At 37.6% G+C, this 25,258-nt stretch overlaps 1 protein-coding gene across 4 annotated transcripts in view; it reads left to right on the top strand.

Moving 5' to 3' along the window:
• The window catches only part of EXOC2 (exocyst complex component 2), a 188,655-nt gene that overhangs the window by 42,719 nt on the left and 120,678 nt on the right, over positions 1-25,258 (top strand). For all 4 annotated transcript variants that reach the window (XM_077810717.1, XM_077810716.1, XM_077810715.1 and 1 more), the window contains exons 6-7: positions 438-562; positions 21,659-21,739. In XM_077810717.1, coding sequence (XP_077666843.1) covers positions 438-562; positions 21,659-21,739 — 206 coding nt within the window. The remainder of the gene's footprint in view (positions 1-437; positions 563-21,658; positions 21,740-25,258) is intronic.

The raw sequence follows: 25,258 nt of genomic DNA, 5'->3' as shown, positions 1-25,258 counted from the left end.
TACATTGTTTGGCTAAGTGTACACAGAAGAAGAGAGGTAAATGCAAGTAATTATGTAGGATGGTACAGTGTAAGTGGATATAGCTTGGAGCAATAGGGTGAAATTTAGAAAGGGAAAACTTAGGATCAGTATCAGACAAGACTTCCTGGCTGCGAAACCTGTGCAGTGGAAAATCTCTTCTACGAGAAGAGTTGGAGGCCCCTTATTTGGGAAAACTAGATTGTGCAGAACTCTAGAAATGTTACATGGAGAACAGTTCTTCGTTGGCAGGAATGTGTACCAGATAACCTAATAAATCTCTCCCTTGTCTAATACTCTGTGATATAAAATACTGTAAATTACAATGTCCTGTGTGCTAAATTTTAATACATTAGTTTTATTGTATCAATTCCTTTTCATTGTATCAATAACAATGTTTCTTCTTTGCTTAATTTCAGTTTTGATCAGCTCAAAATGGCAGTCATGAATCTGAAGAAGCAGGCAAACAAGAAAAATGAAGGGAGTCTAGCATATGTGAAAGGAGGTCTCAGCACTTTTTTTGAAGCACAAGATGCCCTGTCAGGTAAATTGATTAATGATCATCAGGAATATAAAGGAAAAATCAAATATTCATATAGAAAATCTATTTTAACTTACTCATTTTAAAGTAAAAAAGTATGGAGAAGGAAAATAGATTATAACTAACCTAAAATTCCAAATGATCAAGGTCTCAAGATAGGACTGGCCAGCTAGATGTACTAATCAGTGAAAGATGGACATCAAAAAACCTGCTAGGTATCAAAAATATTCCAGGAAGATTGCAAAATCCACAGTATGAAATAATCTAATGAAATCCAGAAGAGCAAGAAAACATACTGAACCAGAACTGACAGAAAGAAGATAAATTTCAGACTTTAGGAAAATAGTCTGGTGCTGTGGTGTCTCATCCTGAATTTAGATTGAAATGGTTACAAGTGTACAGTAAGGTCTGACTTGAGAAATCAGGCCAAGAATTTCAAAAAGAACTCTAGTCTCTCAATTTTGGGGTGACCAATTTGATAGAGAGGTGTATTTTCGCTGAACCCATCCACCCACCGAAAAGTAAGGGCCCTTTAAGGTGTTGCAAGATGAGCATGCAAATCTGAACACTCCCAAATCACTGTTCAGTTGAAAATCTTGGCCTAAGGCTATTTTAATAAGACGAGAAATGATGAGACAAAATCTTTTGGTGGCAGGTTTGAATGATGTAACTAAGTAGAGAAAAGTAGAGTGGTGACACTACTATCATTTTAAAGGATCCTAGTACTGCTGGTCAGGTTCTGGTTACCTTTGCAGTGGTTCTAATGACCACGTTTAAAGCTTTCAATAGCTTTTAGAGGTGGGGAGGGGTCTCGTTCTCTTTAGGAAGTGCATCACAGAAATGTGACACTGTGCTTGTGGAACATTTATAGTGTGTTACTGTGTTTATGGATCTAGTAACTGCCATAGGTGTTTAATAGTTGCAGACAAAAGTGGAATAGGAAAGAATATGCTGACATGTCGTTTTAGAGGACTTGTTACTTACAACATCTGTAACAGACTTTTTCTTACATGCAAAATGCTGATAAATCATTTTATTTTTTTCAGTAATCTGAAATCACCTGGGCAAATCTGAAATCCTAATTTGTAAATAATCCTAAATCTACACGTTAATGTGAAAATTTGACTTTAATTCCCTATGATTACACCCAAATACTTTTTGCTGTAGAGATAATATAATCTCAAAATATACTCCACTCCAGTTCAACAATTCATGACACACTTTTCCAACAACAACAAAACACTAGTCCTGATGGATATATGGTAACTCTGCATGTGACTTCTTGGAAGACTATTTTAGGAATTCTCTTTTTCTCTGATTTGTGAAGTCTGGGTGGGGATTTGCAGACTAGTCAATGCATTACACCTCTACCCCGATATAACGCTGTCGTCGGGAGCCAAAAAATCTTACTGCGTTATAGGTGAAAGTGCGTTATATCGAACTTCCTTTGATCCACCGGAGCGCTGCTTTACCGTGTTATATCTGAATTCGTGTTATATCGGGATAGAGGTGTATCTTAAAGTGTGTGTCTTTTCAGTAAGACCCAAAAACTCGTCTGCAGTTGTTTCTCTTGTCCCTTCCTTGTGAGTCCAAGCTCCTTAAAACCAGTTTCATAAGAGATAAAGAGGTCAGAGAGCCAGCCAAACTACAAGTTAATTTTACAGATATTAGCCAAACAAAAGGAAAATTGCAGAGCACCATTTATTTCATTTTAAAAAGTGTCTGCTTGAATACAAAAATAGTTGCTCGCGTAACACCTTGCTGCATTTTTCAGCTGGTATTCTGCAGCTTTCTAGTAGCCTCATTCAGAGTGTTTTAGCTGAACTCATTCTGTGCTTTCATTTCTTTTCATTTTAGGGGCATATCTCCCTATCTAAAAAAAAGTCTTAGGGCAGCTGCTTTTGTATCATAAGCACTATGAATTGAAAATAGAAGAGTACTGCAGATCTTGGTGTCACTTTGTGCCTATCATCAGTGACGTGGTTTGTGTCTTCCTCCTAGAGACCCCTAATGAGCATTCAAAAGGAAACAGACTTGTAGTTTGTGCCAGTGTAAACAGTGAATTAAAAAAAAATCATTGAGAGGAGAAGAATGACCCTGATGCTGTTGAAAATTAGCATCTTGAAGGCTTTGAATCTCGTCCTTGCATTTAGACCTGTAGCATTAGAACTGGAGGGCGTTTTGTATTTGATTTCTAAAACTAATTCTTGGGGAGGACACAATTAGAGCTACGGGAATAACTAGTTTTTGATTTGCTGTCATTTTCGAACAATCAAAAATGTCACTTAGGGCAGAACAAAACGTTTCCTTTTGACAAAATAATTTCATTTTGATTGTGACTATATGTAAACGTTTAATTTTTTAAAAATGAAATTTTGAAAGTTATTTTGAACCAAAAAATAGAAACATTTTGTTTAAAAAATGTCAAAACATTTTTTTTAAATGTTTTTAGTCCCCTGTCCCATCCCCAATCAAAGCAATTTGGTAAAACTGACAGAAGTCTGCAGACTGTTTATGACACCAAATCTGCATTTTTCACTAAAAGATTTGGCTGAAAAATTCCATCCGGCATTAGTTACGGGCTATTCTCTTTCCCCAGCATTCAGTCAGCCTCCCTTCCCATGTTCCCCATCCCTACTGACTCCTCATCCAGTCTGTCACTGTTCTGCTGCTGTTCCTTGACCCAGTCTCTTTATGCAGCTGCTCCCAGTTCTTCCCCCTGCATCCTGGCTTCTCATCAGATCTGTTTTGCCTCCATCTTTCTCCTTCCTGGGTCCCAGTTTCATTGTCCAGCCAGTACCAGAGTACCCCCATCCCAATACCCAGTCTTACTCTCCCACCCCGATCAGCTTCCAGTTCCAGTCTCCTCCCTCCTTATCACACTCCTTGTCCCACTCTTCTCTTGGCAGGTTTGGCTCCTGTCTGCCTGCATTCAAATCAGGCAACTCCCTGTACAGCACTTTGGCATCAGTAGGGGAGGGCATTCAGAGTTCAGGAGAGAGAGCCTCCCGGCTTTCAGTTCCATTTCCTGACCAGAATCCAAAACAGCCTGCAGCATCCCAGAGTTGCAATTGCAGGGATAATCCTGCTGGCCTGAGCAGTAGCGTGCCAAGAATGGACAAAATCTTTGGAGATTTTAGCTATTAAACTCTAGCATTTATGAGCATGTGCAAATTGTAAAATTTTGAAAGGCATATAACATGGCCAAATTATGGGTGGATTTTAACAGGGATGGCAAAAGGCACATCCGTGACAGAAAGGCTACCCTTTGACCAAATTTCAAGTTCCTGCACCAACGCATGGGGGCGCTTGAGTTTCTCGAAGAGAAGGTTACCAGAATTTTTTAACATGGACAAAACAATTTATTTTTCTCTAGCCTCATTCTCAGAAATGGCTGAAAGTTTCCAAAAACATTCAGCCTGAGTCAGAGACCTGGCATGGAACATTTCAACCCAATCTCTTCATCAGAGTTGTTTATATTCAATTACAGAGCCCCATTACACTTAAATGTAGGAGTTTATTATTATTTGTTGATGTTGTAGGTTATTTGCTATTAATTTGCATATGGAGTTATAATGCTGGTGATGTCTTCCCATGCAAGTACAGTGGAATTTACATGTAATATTTTTCCTCCTTTAAATTCTAAACACGTCTTTTTGTTTTTAAACTGAGCTACATCAGAAACAGCTGATATTTTAAAGCTGAAAAGTGGCTTCAACATAATCCTTAATGAATATAAGCTTGATTCTGCAAACTGCTTCACTAAATATCTGTTAAACTATTCAGCTGTCAAAGTATCACATGAACTAGAGAGAGAAAATACATATTAGATCACATCTAGTCCATCTCTTCTGCCAATACAGTCTAAATGTCCTGCGTTTATTGAATTTCCTCCACTTCCTGACAGGAAATCCATTAGATTGTGGAATAACCTCCCCACAGGAGGCATTTCATGATAGTCTAAATTTTCCCTATGAGTTTTATCCCAATACCCTTATATTATCCCCAAACAATTTTCTCCCAGACTTTGTTTACTCTCAATTATTTATAAACTATTACCATGTCCACCTTTTTTCTGTTTAACAAAGCCACCTACTTCTCGTTCTTTTTAATCTTTCCTCTTAAATCGGTCTTTTTTGTCATTTTTGCTTTGTTTTCTTGAACTCTCTGTAATTTGTTGTGAAATCTACAGTATTAAGAAATCACCACATTTCATAGTAAAATTTCATTGAGAAATAGAATGCTATGTCACCTGACCCCAGGTGTTTTGTATTTTCATTTAACTATAAAGTGGAAGAACAAGTGTGTTTGTACATTTTTAAGCTTACATTTTTAACAGTTTTTTAAGATAAAGGGCCTGATCTTGCCTACAGTTATTCACAGATTTGTGTGTGACTGGTCCTGTTAGTAAGGGCTTGCTTACTTTATTAAGTAGACTGTCAAAACTGATGAAATATTTACATCAATTTTAATGTATCTTTACAAAAAATAAATAAGTGAAAAACGTAAAAAAGAGTTGTACCAAGAGCTGTTCATTACATTGTGCAATTTGGAAAATGTTTACTAAGGAAAATAAGAGGTCAAGTAGGCTGGACATATTGTTATTTGGTTTAATTTCCTGGAAAATAAGATTGCCTTATCAGATCCCCATGTCTCTTTGTCCGTTAGCTTTGCTGACAGTTTGACAGTAACTTTGCTATAGAGGAGATGTTCAACAGGAAGTTTGCTTTGTCAGTGAAAGGAGGCTGTAAACTGAGCTGAGGGGAACGAGGCTCACCTCGACTTGACCCATTTGTCAGCATCAGTTATGTAGCTGGTTTATTTCCCATAATACTAATGGTAACCTAGAAAGTAGCATTCCAAACGGGGCTACTGTTCATTGCATCGTAAAGATATAATGTTTTATTGCCTTTGACAGACCACATACCACGATAAAAGATTCTGGAGAGATAGTAATCTAATATATATTTTAAAATACACTCTTTAGAATCTTTACACTGCAAAATTTCTTTTTAGTTAAGTACAGATTAGAGAAATACACATTTGCGTTTACTGCATTACCTGAATTTGCAAGCGTGTGACAGTCACATTACCAGTTATCATTCTTCCAGGCCTTTTCCTGCCTTTTGAAAAATTCTAAAATAAGTTATCGTTTGAGATTATGACCCTGATTAGGGCAGCTTTGCACAGCTCATCTAGTGCAATTCTGCTGCAAAACTGGTTTAATCGGCCCTTGGAAGAACCCACTAGAGTAGAGGGATCCTTGGGTGGCACGGTTCCCCCTTCTCCCATGGCTGAGTCAGGGTGTGACCAAGGGAAAGTGGGCATGGCCAGGGCATCTCTGTGCCCTGGTGAACCCTGTTGTCCATAATGGATCTTTGGTTGCTGAATGAGTTAGAGCAGCATTTAGGCTACTTTAACTTGCACCTAGTGACAGGCCCAGAGCAGAATGATTCCAATCCCAGGTGAGTGAAAAGCCATGTTTGCAGACCACATCATGCCCTCCTTTACTCTCCCCAACCTTGATTTGGAATGGACACAGCCACAACCCACCATTTGGCCCAGTGTCAGGAAACTTATGGTGTGGTATTACTACTTCTTAATCTAGTTTCTCCAAAACAAAAGAAACCACTATGTAGTCATTCAGTTCTGACTCAGTCTGGGGTCTTGGGAAACTAACAACTGATGTTTGCCTGCCATATAAATGTTCCTTCCTGTTGGACAGTCTGAAGCTATCCAAGTACGTTGTGCGTATTTTCACAGCACGCTAGTAATGCAACAGATGTGTTTGACATGATACATTCATTCTAAAGTCCTGCATTTTCTATAGTTTTTATTCATCAATCTAATTTTGGGATGGAATTACAATTGAGAGCTTTAAAAAAAAAAAAAAAAAAAAAAAAAAAGTATACTGGCTGGGAAGGTGGAAGGGGAAATGTTCTGCCTACTTGTCCATGGGCAGCCAAACTTTCAAATTTGGTTGTCTGACAAGAAAACCCGTTTGTCAAATTTTCATGCTATGGTTTCATTCTGAAGTAAATTAAATATTATTGCTGCTGTTATTGTCTAATGACAGTAACATTCTTTTCATTCTGCTTGTTTTGCTTTGGTCTGTTGTCCCAGGGTTACTCATTATTCTCTTGTTTTTAGTGTGTAAGTCACTAGGTCTTATATATTAAGTTTTAGCCTCGCTTTAATATAAATTCACACTGGTTAGGCAGAAGCATATTAGACTGAGAGTCGGAAGTGAGACTGTATAACAATGTATTTTAAATCCAAATAAATATCCTAGTACTTTAAATAATATTATGGACAATATCTATCTGACTTGAAATGTTCATACAGATTAGCACTAATCTAGTCCCTTCTGTTGAGTGCTCTTGTAAATGAATGTTTTGTTCTTGGTTCCACACCAAGGTAGTAGAGCATAGCCTTGCGTGGGTGTAAAGCATCTATTATTATTATTATTTTATTTATTTTATTATTTATTTCATATTATGGTAGCACTTAAAGGTCAACCAAGATTGGGCCCACATTGTGCTAGGCAGTGTACAGACAGTAAGAGGACACTTGGGCCATTCACTAGTATCTACATCAAGTACTGGAGTACTTTCTTGGGGGGTGGGGCTTGTTTTTATTAAATGTATTGCACATTACCCGTGCTCTATTACTGCTGTGCTACAGGACAACAAAAACAGTATTTCCATCAAGAGCAGTGTATCCTGAAAGGCAGATGGTCTGATAGTTAAAAGCTTTTAATTAAACATGCATATGCATTGTAATTTGTTGTGGATTTGATGGTAATCAGGTGTCATTTCAGATAAAACCAACATCTTGGTCACTCTCCTCCTCTTCTTTGCACAATACCTAATAAAATAGCAGATTGTCAATATATACATTTACATTTCCATAATGGGCCAATTCTTTTTTGACCGTTAGGTCATCACGTTGAGTCAAAGGTTAAAACCATGTGAGTGGTGGTTGCTACAGCCTAGTGAATCTGGCATACATATATTCAAATGCAGTTTCAAGATGACAGATCTGATTGACTGATTGATTTACTTAATGCAGCTTTGCCTTTAAAACTCTAGAAATATTTATCCTGTCAAATGTACCATCCTAGAGTTAAGCTTCCTGACAGATGGGAAGTTGTTTGTTCATTGCTGAAAGTCCAGCATGGCACTTTCTAGCTTTTGCAAAGTATCAAACAAGAGATTTCTCCTTTAAAAATGAGAGACTTCAGTTAGAATGGTGTTTGAGTCCATGCTGAAATACATGTGCCCAAAACTGTATGTCTTGAGTGCCTTAAGAATGACCCATATTTGATCTGTGTCAGCCACTGACTTAATGTCTTCTAAATTGGTGACAGCCTTCAGAGGTCTGGCCTGATGATCGATCACAGAACACGTGGTCGATTCCTCCAGAATATCTCCCAATTGCCTTAAACTCACCAGAGATTGTTTGAAGTTACTGTCGTGTTTTATGACTTAGAGTTTATTTTGAATCCCATTTTCAAATTTTATTTTTCAATTGTTTAAGCTATAGATAATCTTTTATTAGACCAGAATATCAAGCTGAGGGTTGTGCTTGGTGCTGTCCACAAAAAGAAACATATCTTGTCTAACTATGACCTACATATCATTTGAAAGCCTATACTCTCCACTACATAGTTTAAATTCATGTTGTTGTTTCAATTTTGATTGAAACTCTTCTTGTCCTTATCTCCACAACTTGTAAAGCTGCTTTTATGCCTTATGTGATATCACGAGATGTCCAAGATCCCAAATTCACTAAAGAGAGTATAACTTTTCCTATCCTGTAAAACCTGACATAACCAGAATTGCGCAGCTGTGGATTTTTCGGTGGATCATTTAGCAGAGTAATAAACCTAGCTTTTAACATACATTTCTGAGAGACTTTGCAGTTGCTCATATAAAGTTTCTTCCTAGATGGATGAATTGTTACCAAGTGTTGAAATTTTATTGTAAGTCTCACAGTAGTTTGTGTTTTTCTTAAAACCCCAGCCCCTGGAATCAGGTGATTATTTCAGACTCTCTACTTTCATAAATAAATAAATATTTTTTCTTGCCCTTGTAGTTGTGGGAAAAGCATGAAAAAGCTTAAAAAACAAACACAACCCAACATTTATTATTTCAAAATCTCATGCTTTTTGAGGACTAACATATTTTTCAGTAGTTAGTTTGGCAATGTTTTGGATGTTAATGCAATATGATTCAAGATTAAGGCTGTGTTTTTCCTTCAAGTTGCAAAATATTTCAAATATTTCTGAAAATTAAATCAGATTTAGTGACACTGAATGCATCCGATGAAGTGAGCTTATGCTCAAATAAATTTTAGTCTCTAAGGTGCCACAAGTCCTCCTTTTCTTTTTGCGAATACAGACTAACACGGCTGCTACTCTGAACCCTGTAAGTGACAGTACACCATGTTGCTAATTTGTAGATCTTTTAGCATTTTATGGCGCAATCTAGTAATAGCTTCTTGAGGACAAAGTGGCACACTTCTGTGCTTTTTCAAATGATCAGCATCACAGCATGTGCATAATCTGGGATCCATTCTGAAGAATTTACACCTCTCATAGGGGGAATGCCCTTATCAAAAAGCTTTTCAGGTTTTCTCCAAATTACACAAATTATTTCGTCTTTTTGACATGAAACCCATGGACATTTGGGTTTCCATTTATTCTGGAAAGTGTGTTTACATTTTAGTTTTTCCTATTCCTTAGCATACTTTGGTGCCAGAGGCTTAATGGATACTATGCCAAGGGCCTTCAGAACTATGCTGTGCTGAATCAGTCTGTCTTCTTTAGTTGTTTGTTTTTTGGTTTGATGTGTTCCAGACACTTAAAAAAAAAATTAACTAAGTTTCTGTGCAAAAGCTCTGTTTTGGTCTGCTTCTGCTCCCGTTGGAAATCAATAGTAAAACTTCTATTGACTTCAGTGGGAGTGGAGTTAGAGCAATGCTGAGCTGCTTTTGAAAATTTAACCCATAGTTTTTGTACAAATTGGTATTAAAAATAGTGTGTACATTAAGGATTGACTTGCAAGTTTAAATTGCCTGGTCCTGCAAAGCTGTAACAAAGTATTAAACCATCTCTTTGTGTTAAAAACAATTTAATATTAGGAAACAGCAACTAATCAAATTGTAGTTTAGATTACTAGAAAGCCTATTGCAGTTGCCAGATTAAACTATCACTTGTTTTTCTGGCAAAGATAACTGCCTTTGAACTGTTCAACTGTGGTTGAAATGCCTAGATTCAGTCTGTCCTTGCCCCAATAACTGCAAACTTCTTATCAGAGCACTGACAATGTTCCAGCTGATGCTCAGACATGGTAAGCCGTGGTTCTAACCAAGCATATATATATGGTTTGTGTGCCCGAATCTAGAGATATAAAATGTCCAGATGTTTTGAAAGCATAGAAGAAAAAACATATGAGAAGAGAGGTCAAAAAACAAATTTTGGAAAAAATTTGAAATATCTGCATTAGTTACTTGCTTATCAAAATGAAACTTTACGTCTTTAAAAGTGAAATGTATTATGTATAATTTGGTTATCACATAGAGATTGCTACTAGTTACATTTATGAAGTAAGTAAGTATAAATTCTTTGCATTTGAATAATGACAAATATACCTAGTAATAGAGATGGAGCTACACACTGAGATATTCATGTGTATTTTTTTTACCTGTTGACATATTTCTAAAATGGGAGGGGGGGGTTAAAATGTTGAAAATAGAAAGCATCGACATTGTTGACTTATAAACAAAAAGGAAGGTTATCCGTAGGGCTCAGAAATAATATGTAAATCGAGATCTGATGTTATAAAGCAGATACAAATGAAACTCATGTTTCTAGAGAAAAGTGCTAAAAATGAACATATTTGTATTAGGGTTCTCAAGCGATTAAAAAGATTAATTGTGTGATTAATCACGCTGTTAAACAATAATATGATACCATTTATTTTAATATTTTTGGATGTTGTCTACATTTTCAAATATATTGATTTAATTTACAACACAGAATACAAAGTGTACAGTGCTCACCTTACTTTTATTTCAAATATTTGCACTGTAAAAAAACAAAAGAAATAGTATTTTTCAATTCACCTAATACAAGTACTGTAGTGCAATCTCTTTATCATGAAAGTTGAACTTACAAATGTAGAATTACGTAAAAAAAAACCAAAACCCTGCATTCAAAAATAAAACGGTGTAAAACTTTAGAGCCTACAAGTCCACTCAGTCCTAATTCTTGTTCAGCCAATCACTCAGATAAACAAGGTTTTTACATTTGCTGAAGATAATGCTGCCTGATTCTTGTTTACAATGTCACCTGAAAGTGAGAACAGGCATTTGCATGGCACTGTTGTAGCTGGTATCGCAAAATATTTACATGCCAGTTGCACTAAAGATTCAAATGTCCCTTCATGCTTCAACCACCATTCCAGAGGATATGTGTTCATGCTGATGACGGGTTCTGCTTGGTAACAATCCAAAGCAGTGTGGACCAACACATGTTCACTTTCATCACCTGAGTCAGATGCTACCAGCAGAAGGTTGATTTTCTTTTTTTGGTGGTTTGGGTTCTGTAGTTTCCACATCAGAATCTTACTCTTTTAAGATTTCTGAAAGCATGCTCCACACCTCGTCCTGATCAGATTTTGGCAGGCACTTCAGATTCTTAAATCTTGGGTTGAGTGCTGTAGCTATCTTAAAAATTTCACAATGTCAAATTTGCAGTGAAAGTGGTCTTAAAACAAACAACGTGCTGGGTCATCATCCGAGACTACTATAACATGAAATATATGGCAGAATGTGAGTAAAACAGCAGGGGACATACAATTCTCCCCCAAGGAGTTCAGTCACAAATTTAATGAATGCATAATTTTTTTAATGAGCGTCATCAGCATGGAAGAATGACCCCTGGAACAGTGGCCAAAGCATGAAGAGGCATATGAATCTTTAGCGCATCTGGCACGTAAATATCTTGTGACGCCAGCTACAACAATGCCAGTTCTCACTTTCAGGTGACGTAATTAAGAAGTGGGCAGCATTATCTCCTGTAAATGTAAACAAACTTGTTTGTCTTAGCGATTGGCTGAACAAGAAGTAGGACTGAGTGGACTTTTAGGCTCTAAAGTTATACATTGGTTTGTTTTTGAGTGCAGTTATGTAACAAAAAGTCTACATTTGTAACTTGCACTTTCAAGATAAAGGGATTGCACTCCAGTACTTGTATGAGGTGAATTGAAAAATACTATTTCTTTTATCATTTTTACAGTGCAGATATTTGTAATAAAAAATAATATAAAGTGACCAGTGTACACTTTGTATTCTGTGTTGTAATTGAAATTGATATATTTGAAAATATAGAAAAACATCCAGAAATATTTAATAAATTTCAGTTGATATTCTATTGCTTAACAAAAAGAAAAGGAGTACTTGTGGCACCTTAGAGACTAACCAATTTATTTGAGCATGAGCTTTCGTGAGCTACAGCTCACTTCATCAGATGCATACCGTGGAAACTGCAGCAGACTTTATATATACACAGAGAATATGAAACAATACCTCCTCCCACCCCACTGTCCTGCTGGTAATAGCTTATCTAAAGTAATCTTCAGGTTAGGCCATTTCCAGCACAAATTACAGTGCTAATAAACAATGGTCACATAAACACCACCCTATACCGGAAACCTACTGACCGCTATTCCTACCTGCATGCCTCCAGCTTTCACCCTGACCACACCACACGATCCATCGTCTACAGCCAAGCTCTGCGATACAACCGCATTTGCTCCAACCCCTCAGACAGAGACAAACACCTACAAGATCTCTGTCAAGGTTTCTTACAACTACAATACCCACCTGCGGAAGTAAAGAAACAGATTGATAGAGCCAGAAGAGTTCCCAGAAGTTACCTACTACAGGACAGGCCTAACAAAGAAAATAACAGAACGCCACTAGCCGTCACCTTCAGCCCCCAACTAAAACCCCTCCAACGCATTATTAAGGATCTACAACCTATCCTAAAGGATGACCCAACACTCTCACAAATCTTGGGAGACCGGCCAGTCCTTGCCTACAGACAGCCCCGCAACCTGAAGCAAATACTCACCAACAACCACATACCACACAACAGAACCACTAACCCAGGAACTTATCCTTGCAACAAAGCCCGTTGCCAATTGTGCCCACATATCTATTCAGGGGACACCATCACAGGGCCTAATAACATCAGCCACACTATCAGAGGCTCGTTCACCTGCACATCCACCAATGTGATTTATGCCATCATGTGCCAGCAATGCCCCTCTGCCATGTACATTGGTCAAACTGGACAGTCTCTACGTAAAAGAATAAATGGACACAAATCAGATGTCAAGAATTATAACATTCATAAACCAGTCGGAGAACACTTCAATCTCTCTGGTCACGCAATCACAGACATGAAGGTCGCTATCTTAAAACAAAAAAACTTCAAATCCAGACTCCAGCGAGAAACTGCTGAATTGGAATTCATTTGCAAATTGGATACTATTAATTTAGGCTTAAATAGAGACTGGGAGTGGCTAAGTCATTATGCAAGGTAGCCTATTTCCTCTTGTTTTTTCCTACCCCCCCCACCCCCCCAGATGTTCTGGTTTAACTTGGATTTAAACTTGGAGAGTGGTCAGTTTGGATGAGCTATTACCAGCAGGAGAGTGAGTTTGTGTGTGTATGGGGGTGGGTTTTTGGAGGGGGGTGAGGGAGTGAGAGAACCTGGATTTGTGCAGGAAATGGCCTAACTTCATTATCATGCACATTGTGTAAAGAGTTGTCACTTTGGATGGGCTATCACCAGCAGGAGAGTGAATTTGTGTGGGGGGGTGGAGGGTGAGAAAACCTGGATTTGTGCTGGAAATGGCCTAACCTGAAGATTACTTTAGATAAGCTATTACCAGCAGGACAGTGGGGTGGGAGGAGGTATTGTTTCATATTCTCTGTGTATATATAAAGTCTGCTGCAGTTTCCACGGTATGCATCTGATGAAGTGAGCTGTAGCTCACGAAAGCTCATGCTCAAATAAATTGGTTAGTCTCTAAGGTGCCACAAGTACTCCTTTTCTTTTTGCGAATACAGACTAACACGGCTGTTACTCTGAAACCTATTGCTTAACAGTGTGATTAATTGCAATTAATTTTTTGAGTTAATTGCAAGAGTTAACTGCGATTTATTGACAGCCCTAATTTATATATATTCATTATAGTGTAGTTAACACAGCACAACATTAAGGACCCTCAGTAAATATGGGTGTATATCCAGATTTTATAGTGAACTTCAGACTCTCTTTAATAGTGCATTATCATTATATATAGTGTGTCATACCTGTAGACAAATCTAGCCATCATATAAATAAACAAGTATAACTTAAAACAGTTTACTTACCAATTTACTCTTGGAAATGCTACCATAGCTCAAGTTTTTTCTTGTGACTTTTCTAATCCGAATCTCTCTCTCTCAAAAATTCACAAATTCTGTTTCTGAACTTTCACTATGATCTTCATCTATTTCATTAAACTGATGATGTGCATGGAGTGAAACAAACTCTTTCACATGTTGTTGTGTTTCTTGATTTTTGTGTGTGTATTTCCAAACATTGATCAGCATCTTTCTCATGCTTCAGAAGATGAGAAGCAAAAGGAGTCAGTGATTGTGCTGTACAGAGGCCTTGCCATCATGTTGTAGGAGCAATATGCTTGGCAGATTCCCCGATTGCACTCTCGGACCAAATACCTGAAGAGGTTCTGTATTTTGCAACATTTGAAAGTGCTTTTCCAAAATCTAGTCTTAAATGTGTAGCTTGTTTAGTAATCCAGTCAAGTGATGTAACAATGCTATTATCACTAACATAATTACCTTTGAACCTTGGATCTAAGTGGTTTGCAGTAGCTTTACACCTGAATTCTTCCCATCTACATATAAAGTCCTTCACTTTTACATCTTCCTGACTTGTATGTGGAGATGAGCTTAGATTTTCAGAACAGTTGACTTTATCTTGGTCATAACTTGAGGAATGTCTGACAGAAGTGCTTTGTCTGATTCAGATACAGTGATTGAAGAAGCAGTTGGCTGCAGAATCTTCAGTGTGTTCTGCAGGTGAACCCAGAAGGTATCCTCATCAAGTACAGTGTGTTGTACACTTTTAAGATCTTCAGTCATCACTCTTTCTTGAAGAGCTTCTTTGTTTTAATACGTTTTCAAATGACATTCCCATACTTCCCATCTTGTTTTGTTAGAATATTTCAGTGTTACCATTTTATTCTTACAATGCTTTTCTTCTTGCTTCTTCTTAAAGAATATGAGTAGTTGTAACATTTTATAATTTCTTTTGCTTTTTTTTATAGATCTCTTCCGATGTGCACAACTGCATGATATCATTAATAAGCAGGTTTAGGCCGTGAAAAGCACATCCTGTTACAGTTATATGGGGTAAATAGAGTAACTTCATTTGGCATACTTATTAGTTATTAAAAAGCATTTTGAAGGACTGAAGTTCAGCAGTAATAATATTTCATATTGAATTGGAATTCATTTGCAAATTTGATACAATTAACTTAGGCTTGAATAGAGACTGGGAGTGGCTAAGTCATTATGCAAGGTAACCTATTTCCCCTTGTTTTTTTCTACCCCTCCCCCCCAGACGTTCTTGTTAAACCCTGTATTTGTGCTGGAAATGGCCCACCTTGATTATCATACACATTGTAAGGAGAGTGATCACTTTAGATAAGCTATTACCAGCAGGAGAGTGGGTTTGTGTGTGTGTGGGGGGGTGAGAGAACCTGGATTTGTGCTGGAAATGGCCCAACTTGATTATCATACACATTGTAAGGAGAGTGATCACTTTAGATAAGCTATTACCAGCAGGAGAGTGGGGTGGGAGGAGATATTTTTTTCATGCTTTGTGTGTATATAAAAAGATCTTCTACACTTTCTGCAGTATGCATCCAATGAAGTGAGCTGTAGCTCACGAAAGCTTATGCTCAAATAAATTGGTTAGTCTCTAAAGTGCCACAAGTACTCCTTTTCTTTTTGCAAATACAGACTAACACGGCTGTTACTCTGAAACCAATATTTCATATATTACTCTAATAATTCTTCACTGTTCATTCTGAGAGACGTTTTTTCATATGAAAATTTCTTTTTCATTTCCCCCCAAGGTTCCGATTTTTCCATATCAGGTGTCTTTTTTCCTGAAAGATTTTGGATTTTTTTTTTTTGGAGCCTCTTATCAGTGAGGCCTACTCCTATCCCTCTCATTGGCATCTACTTTGACTGCCCTTGTTTGCATGGTGTCACTTACCCCATTCTTGAGCTTCTTTGTTGTTCTTGTGTGGCAGGCAAGAAATCCAGTTAATCCAGCTGGCACTTCTTCTTTTCCTAGGCCTTTGAGCAATAGGAGTTTTTCCAACCTCTGTGTATGAAGAAAATGTTTCAGCTATTTTTGAGTTACTTCATAACGAAAAAATGATTTTAATCACCATTTTAATAAATCATTCAGAAGCTTTTTACATTCTTTAAACTAAAAAATAAGTTTGAATCTTGAACCTAAAATTTGGTACGTGCCTCATTGGACATATAGCTAAATCTGAAAATACTGTTGGGTGAAAAGTAAAGATGGTTTCTGTATAGGGAAAGTGAAGGTGTGTATTGTGCATGTGTAATATATTATACTCTCTACCAGTTTGAGTGTGCATAGAGAAGTTATTTATATCTACACTGTGTTCAGTGTATTATAAGGTACCGTAATTTCGCTGGACTAGTTGTGCAAAACTAGTCCAAACAAAAATACTAACTGGTATGTATGTAAACAGTCACCATTATCTCAGGTTACTCCAGACAACACTTTCCCTATGCTCTGGAATCTCTTAACACCCTGACAAAACACTTGTACCTTGTAGATTTCATCTCTTCCCCTACCTCCACAGCTTTTAAAATGCAGTTGTGTGACCGCTTTTGCAGAGCCACCAATTTCAAAGTTTGGGTACTCTATAGCGAGGGGTCTCAAACACTTTCACAGTGTGGACTGTATCTTCATCTAGACATTGTTTTATGGACCCTCACCTTCCTGTTTGTGGTTTCATAGATCATCTGCTCTCCCATTCATGACCACATAGCCTCCCGGTGGCAACTACAGGAATTGATTTACATGGAAAAGTAACACTAGGCAAGTGTGTAGATATTTTTAACTGTCCCTAATTTTAAGAAGTTTTTAAAAAATAGCTAATTTACTATCTCCATTTCCTTTTCATTTAATCTCATTCTGTCATTTCTGCTCTCTTACTGGAAATGAGACCACAGCAGACCAGCAGCTTTCTATAAATCACCTGCTACTGCTCTGCAGACCACCTATGGTTCATGGGTAGAGCCCTACCAAATTCACAGACATGAAAAACATGTCATGGGCTGTGAAATCTGATCTTCCCCCCATGAAATCTGGTCTTTTGTGTGGTTTTACACTATAGTACACTATACAGATTTCATGGGGGAGACCAGTGTTTCTCAAATTGGGGTCCTGACCCAAAAGGGAGTTGCAGGCGGTCGCAAGGTTATTTTAGGAGGGTTGTGGTATTGTTACCCTTACTTCATCGCTGCCTTCAGAGCTGTGCAGCGATAGAGTGGTGGCTGTTGGCCAAGGGCCCAGCTCTGAAGGCAGCAGTGCAGAAATAAGGGTGACAACACCATACCATGCCATCCTTACTTCTGCACTGCTGCTGGCGGTGACTCTGCCTTCAGAGCTGGGCTCCCAGCCAGCAGCCACCACTCTCCAGCTGCCCAGCTCTGAAGGAGCACTGTCACCAGCAGAAGTAAGAGTAGCAATACCGCAATCCCACCTACAATAACCATGTGACTGTGCCACAATTCCTTTTTGGGTCAGGATCCCTACAATTACAACACCGTGAAATTGCAGATTTAAATATCTAAAATAATGAAATTTATTATTTTTAAAATCCTGTGACCGTGAAATTGACCAAAATGGACTGTGAATTTGGTAGGGCCCTATTCATGGGCCTCAGATTGGGAACCTCTGCACTTTAGGATGTAGTTACTAAGTGTAATCAAAATATGTAGATTGATTTTTGGTATACTGTTCAATACACTGCAAACAGGCAATTTTAAACTTAGAATACAACTTTATCTATAGTACATTCCAAACTCATAGTGCTTGATTCTCATCTCATACCAGTGTAAATCAGGAATAATTCCACTGAAGACAATAAAAGGCTTGTCTACACTGCCCCGCAGTTCAAACTATGGGGGTGTGAATGGCAGTGCACACAAAATGCTGCGCTTTAATGCCCTCATGTGGATGCAGTGGGTGTGAACTAAAAGGTTCGTAGGTCACATTAATGTAGTCCTCTTCAAACAGGACTGCATTACTGTAAACTAGGAACCTTGTAATTCGCGCACACAGCATCCACATTGGGGCATGATAGCACAGCATTTTGGTGTGCATGGCTATTCACATCTCTGTAGTCCAAACTGCAGGGCAGTGTAGACATAGCCAAAGGTACACCAGTTTAAAGCTGACAAAGGAGTGAGCAGAATCAAGTCTGCAATGTTCCAAAGCACTTAAAGAGTTAGAACCTGGTAGGGTTTTAATTTTCTCTGTCCTGTAGTAACACAATTAGGGGAAAAACAGGTCTTTTAAAAATCGGTTTCATATGGTCTGGGACCAAAAACACCAAAATGCAAGGTATTTACATGCCGGATATGCTAAACATTCATATGCCCCTTCATGCTTTGAGCACCGTTCCGGAGAACATGCTTCTATGCTGACGAAGCTTGTTAAAAAAAATGAGTTAATTAAATTTGTGACTAAACTCACGGGGGGAGAGTTGTATGTCTCCTGCTCTGTTTTACCCACATTCTGCCACATATTTCATGTTATAGCAGTTTCGGATGATGACCCAGCATGTTGTTCATTTTAAGAATACTTTCACTGCAGATTTGACAAAATGCTAAGAAGGTACTAATATGAGATTTCTAAAGATAGCTAGAGCACTTGACCCAAGGTTTAAGAATCTGAAGTGCCTTCCAAAATCTGAGATGGACGAGGTATGGAGCATGCTTTCGAAGTCTTAAAAGAGCAACACTCTGTTGCAAAAACTACAGAACATGAACCATCAAAAAAGAAAATCAACCTTCTGCTGGTGGCATCTGACTCAGCTAATGAAAATGAACATGCATCGGTCCACGCTGCTTTGGATCGTTATTGAGCGGAACCCATCATCAGCATGGACTCATGTCCTCTGGAATGGTGGTTGAAGCATGAAGGGACATATGAATCTTTAATGCATCTGGTACGTAAATGTCTTGCAATGCTGGCTATAACAGTGCCATGGCAAACGTCTGTTCTCACTTTCAGGTGACATTGTAAACAAGAAGTGGGCAGCATTGTCTCTTGCACATGTAAACAAACTTGTTTGAGCGATTGGCTAAACAAGAAGTAGGACTAAGTGGATTTGTAGGCTCTAAAGTTTTACATTGTTTTATTTTTCAATGCAGTTATTTCTTGTACATAATTCTACATTTGTAAATTCAACTTTCATGATAAAGAGCTTGCACTACAGTACTTGTATTAAGTGAATTGAAAAATACTATTTTATTTTTACCGTGCAAATATTTATAATAAAAAATAAATATAAAGTGAGCACTGTTACTTTGTATTCTGTGTTGAAATTAAAATAAATATATTTAAAAATGTGGAAAACATCCAAAAGTATTTAAATAAATGGTATTCTATTATTGTTTAACCCTATAAACATTAATTAATTTAAATTAATTTAGATTAATTTCAATTTTTTTTAATCTCTTGACAACCCTAATTATAATTAAGTTTACGTTTATGTTACGAGGTCATGGACGTCACAGAATCCATGACTTCCAGAGACCTCCATGACATTTTTTGCTTCAGCCCCAGGCGCTCCAGGACTCTGGAGCTGACAGCCAGTGTGGCCCTGGCAGGGTTCCAGCGATAGGCGATAGCAGTAACAAGTGACAGGGTGCCCCCTGCAAAGTTCCAGTGACAGGTGACAGACTCCTGAGGGGGCCCGCCTCAGGGTTCCAGGGACAGGTTGAAAGCCTTGCGCAGGGAGAGGGGGGTGCCTTGGGCAAGCGGCTGGGGTGTCCCATTTTCGCTTTGGGAAATATGGTCACCCTGCATCTCCCAGCTGCCATGGGCGAAGTGGGAACCCCAAAGCTCCCAGCCACCATGGTGATGGAGGAAACCATGGAGCCTCAGCAGCAGAAGTCACAGACAGATCACAGCTTCTGTGAATTTTTGTTTGTTACCCGTGACCTGTCCATGACTTTTACTAAAAGTAACCATGACAGAATCTTAGCCTTAATTATAATATAACTGTAGCTTCAATCTATTGTAATTTTCTGGGGTGCAATCCAGCCCACTGAATGGTTGTGTCTTTAAACCTGGGTGCCTTAAATGCTCTGCTGCTGTGCTCACAGCTAGAGTGACTTGATGTCCTGATTTTAAAAGAACAGTCCCGATATTCGGCACTTTGTCTTCTATAGGCACCTATTACTGGTCATCCTACCTCGCAGCCCTGACACTAACAGCCAGGAGACAAGCGAGCACTGAGTGTCTGTGTGTTAAGCTGCTCTGGTCAGCTACTCTGATTCCAGCAGCCTGCTTGTTACATCCTAGCCATGCTCTGGTATACGCCAGCTTTGGTTACACCTGCCAAGGTGACCCCAACACTCCCCAGTCCTGCATTTTCCCAAACTACGTTCTGCAATGGCCAACCTCTTTCCTGGATCATTCAGAGGAATAATAAGGTTTGTTTGCTCCTCTGAAGAGACAAAATGCAGAGCTTATCACTTAAGTTGAAACACAGCACTGGGTTGATTTAGATTAAAAGTAAAACAAGTTTATTAACAAAAGGAGATGGGATTTTAAATGAGTTCAGATATAAAGGATAGAGTTAGAAATGGTTACAAGCAAATAAAAGTAAAAAATGCTTTCTAGAAACTTAACAAAACTACAGTCTTGGTTCAGGGTAAGACTCCTACCACACTTCCTTCCAGCAAGATGGCTGACCCCACTTCACCTCACCCGCCCTTCCCCCTGTCAGAATCTAGCACAAAATGCTTGATTCCTTTGTCGTCTTAGGTGAAAGCTAACTTGCAGTTCTTTGCCCCTCTCTTTTATAGTCCAGTGAACCTTTGAAATGGATTCTTCTGAAACTTACCCCTGCCGCTGCTTCCCCTCCCCCCACCCAATAAAGTTTGTTCAAGATCTGAGGAAGGAGACATGTAGTCTGGGGGTGAAGGAAGTTCCATGCTGGTTTCTTCCCCCACTGGTGTTCGCTAAAATGTAAATTGATCTGTTCCTGCCCTCTCCATTGCAAATGAATGGCCACTTGACATGTGATTGCTAATCACCTGTGGTGACACCTGACTTGAAGTGCTGACCTATCCTTTGTCTGAGAGAAACCTGTTTGCCCACGACCCAGACTTGTCTGGTAAACACATTTTAGTTCCACATTTCTTTCATATATGTATGGTCCCTTAGGAACTTACTGTATATACACCACACAAGAATGTTAGTGATCAGTGTGGTTGAGGTACTCTGAACTGGTCAGGTGAGCTGAAACTCATTACCAGATATCATTGAGCCTCTTGCATTGGGATGCTGTTAGGGTCACACCTACAAACTACATTCCAGTATCATGATAACATATAGCATTTATGTGATATTTATATTTTCAAAATACTATATACAAAATTAATACTATTTTATAGCATTATCCTTGGGGGGACTGAGACCTGGAGAGATTAAGTGATTTATGCAACGTCACACAGTGGCAATGTAACAATTAGAATTCTGGAGTGTCTGGCTCTTCGCCCTGTGGCCCACTAGACCATGGTGCCTCTCATAACATTTGAGCTGCTTATGTCTAGCAAAACATATAGCACTTAATTTAAAATTTTTGAGAAGCTGTTTTAAAGTGTCATGTTGATATAATGTATTCCCGTTGATTTAAATGATCTGCATTTTAACTAGACATTTTATTCCAGCAATCCATCAAAAACTGGAAGCGGATGGAACGGAAAAAGTAGAAGGATCCATGACGCAAAAACTGGAGAATGTACTAAACAGTAAGTTTTGTCCTCCCACCAGCAACTATTTATGGACGTCAGACTTTATGAAAGCTTTAATATATTTCTTGGAATTTGTTACACAGTAGAAAACAGTGAGTTTTTGTCCTGGCATTTATTCTTGCATAGTGATGATTTTTGGGACCTGATGCAGCATCCATTGAAATCCATGGGAACTTTGCCATGAACTTCAATAGGTACAGGATCAGATTTATGGTTAACAATGGGGAAGAAGGGGAGACTTTTAAGGTAAATATTGTTTTCCTGCTTCTAAAGTGACAAATCTTGGTTTTAAAAAGTATACACAAAAACGTTTTGAAAAATAAATGTGTATCTAGGACAATGAGTGGAATTAAATGCAATACATTAAAGCAGTGGGAGAAGAAAAATAGAGAGCTGCCACTGGAAATAGTGTTTACACTAGTAAGATTTATTTACAATACATTTTTTATTTGATATTCAGTCATTCAGACCACGTTGGGACTGGTACTCCTAAGTCACTTAGGCGCTTTTGAAAATTTCAACTACAACCTCTTTCCTGTTAAAGTATTCCTCATATTGTATGATTGAGTTGGGAGAGAGTTTTACATGTTTCACCAGATCACAAAAGTTACAGTTCCTAATTCTTGGATGTTTGCCAAGATAATTTTACTTTGTTTCATTGTGATTTTTTTCCACAGAGGAAGGGATGTTTCCCTTAGTGCTGTATCAATAAGCAGGGAATGACATCCAGATAACTGACTCAGTGTCTGAGAGCCTGAATGTGCTGTATGAAATCAGAAAAGTGACATGGAAGCAGATTTTTTTTTTAATCAGGATACTTTGGTGTGTGAATATACAATGATAGTGTGGGTAGGGGGAGAGGGAATAGTTTTTCAAAAAGTCCTCCACCCAGGCTCTATAATAGTGCTTTTCATGTACACTGTTGTACATGCAGTTTTGCATGTAGCTTTTTTTTTCTTGGCCATGCAAAACCTGGTATTTGCAATTTACTTTCTGAACAGTTTGTGTCTACACATCTGTTTTGTTTTTTTTCATACAGGCAAAATGATACACTTAGGAAAACGTGCATGTGCCAAAATTTTAGGCACAACCTACAATGCCATATACTTTACACCCAACCACATGTAAAGTCAGTGCAAGCTTTTTTTCTTTTGACCAAAGTAAATTTTTAAAATGTAAAAATAGTAAAAACACAGCAAAAGTATGCTGTATTTAGACTAATTCATGTGTCCTCTCAGGGGCTGCTTGTGACGGACCTCTGATTAACAATAGAGTATATGATCATTTTCTGGTTTAGCAAGTGGAGTTGAAATCTGTATGCAAGTAATGCAGTCCATCTTTTGCAAGCAAGCTTTTTAGAGTAGCTTGTGCCAGCCACTTCAGAATGGTATTGGCTTTTGCTTTATTGTGGAAAAGAATTGGTGGCTTTTCCACCCCTGTGAAGGTGGGCAAGTAATGATGGAGGCTGGATGGGCCAGGGCATAGGCTTTAAAAAGAAAGAGAATAATGTTATGCAAAGAAACGATTATATTTACATATACAGTCATTTATTGTACGGTGCAAAGGGATGGGTTTAATCAAGAATGGTAGCTTAAAAGAATTCAGTGTATTTTAAAAGTCGTTTTCCTTTTATTGGTATGGTATCTACCTGATTGTCATTTTCTACTGTCCACATAAGTTTTTTATTTCCCAATCTGTCAGAGAAGGAAAACTGATAAGTAGTCACTACTTTACTTTTTGGTAAGAAGCACTTATGGACAAGGTGTCTGTTACACCTTTTTTAAGTATATTTCTTCAGTATAGGGCTTGATTCGGCACCCATTGAAGTCAGTGACAAAAATCCCATTGACTCAGAGGTCAAGATGTGAGGATTGTTTGAAGCTTAACCCTTTGGAGAAAAAAAACTATGTTTATAAGGTATATCAACTCCTTTTAAACATGCATCTGCCAGGCAATCTGAAATATGCCAATGTTTTTAATGGTTAAGAACACCTGGGGTCTGAAGCACTGGATTTTGCATCAGGTACAGTTGGAGGTGATGCACTCTTAAGTATTAAAGGAGATTTTGTAATAGGTCATAAACAAAGGACAATGATTAACTTTTCAGTTTGTGTAACTAAAAAGAAACTTTTTCTTGCATAGGAATTTGATTTGATATTTCTCAAAAATAATTTAAAAATAATCCATAGAAAAGAAATGCAAATACATTAAAATTGTGCTGAGGAATAATAAAGCATATTATTTCTTCAAGGATTTGAGTTATGGATTCTTTTAAACTAAAGACAAATATCCATGTGCAATTCTACAGTTGTTAGTCACTTTTTAAAGAAACTTCCTTATGTGTAAGTGAAAAATGCCTTGTGATTATAAATATAATTACCAGAAAATAATAAATGACTTGTTGCTTAACTATTAAGTGAATGTATAAGCAAGTTGTGATTTAAAATAAAACAGTGGTTCTTTTTATATACTAGAAAATATAACAAAACAGGCATTTGGAAAAAATCAAACTTTATCCAGTGTCGGTATTTAAGTGTCCAGTTAGATATTACGTTGTGGGGTTTTTTTTAATGAATTAAACTATTTTACATTAAATCACATGTAGTAGAAACGGCTGTCCTGAAAAAACAGAGATTTTTATGTCAGAGCTTCAAAATTTCAACAGTTTAAACATTATTTAGATTTAACAATTATTTTACAAAGACTACTTTTAACTTGAGCAGGCCACCCACAGTGTTGACTAGAGAAAATGGCATGCAAGCCACCCAGTGAGACTGATGTAATTTTTTCATCTTTGCTTAAAGTATAGTCACTAGACCAGATAATGTAGACACTTTTTACAGGCAGCGATCTAAAAGGCTAAAACAGTTCTTCTTTTTTCCTTTTGCCTAATTAAAAATAAGTCACAAGTTGAAAAATGTAAATATTTCACATCCCCTACTAATCTTCCTTAGTGTAACAGAAATTTTATTATTTTGTACTAAATAATTATGGGAAACGTTTTAGTACAAAATGATATAACACTTTGTAGTCTGATTGGAGAAAAATAATTTTATTCTCTTTAGAATGTGTTTTGATTGAAAAAAATTAATAAATTTTAATAGATTAATGTAGACATTCTTATTCACATAAAATTGTTAACATAGGGCTTTATCTGCCATCCAGTGAAGGGAATGAGAATTTTACTGTTGACTGCAATGCAAACAGGATCAGACCCTTATATAATGGTGTTCCAATAGTGGAGCTCTATATAATTGCTTAAATGTGTCTATAGTTACTATAAAGATTCATTTTTTAAAATGAAGCATTTTAATGCCAAAGATCTAAGGATATCCATCGTAAAAAAATTCTTAGTGGAATTCAAAAAAGCCCAAACTTGCTTTATATAGCTGTAAAGAAAAAAGAAAGAAACCGTCCTTCCCCCGCAATGCTAACTCTTGAAGCTAGGGAATTCAGAGTATAAGTATAATTTCATTATATTCTGTTCTAAAAAAGCCAGTCTCTGATGATCGAGTA

Source organism: Eretmochelys imbricata, chromosome 2 (genome assembly GCF_965152235.1).
Source record: "Eretmochelys imbricata isolate rEreImb1 chromosome 2, rEreImb1.hap1, whole genome shotgun sequence".
Classification (NCBI taxonomy): Eukaryota; Metazoa; Chordata; order Testudines; family Cheloniidae; genus Eretmochelys; species Eretmochelys imbricata.
Note: the sequence above shows the minus strand (reverse complement) of the source record. Positions and strands in the feature narration are given on the sequence as shown.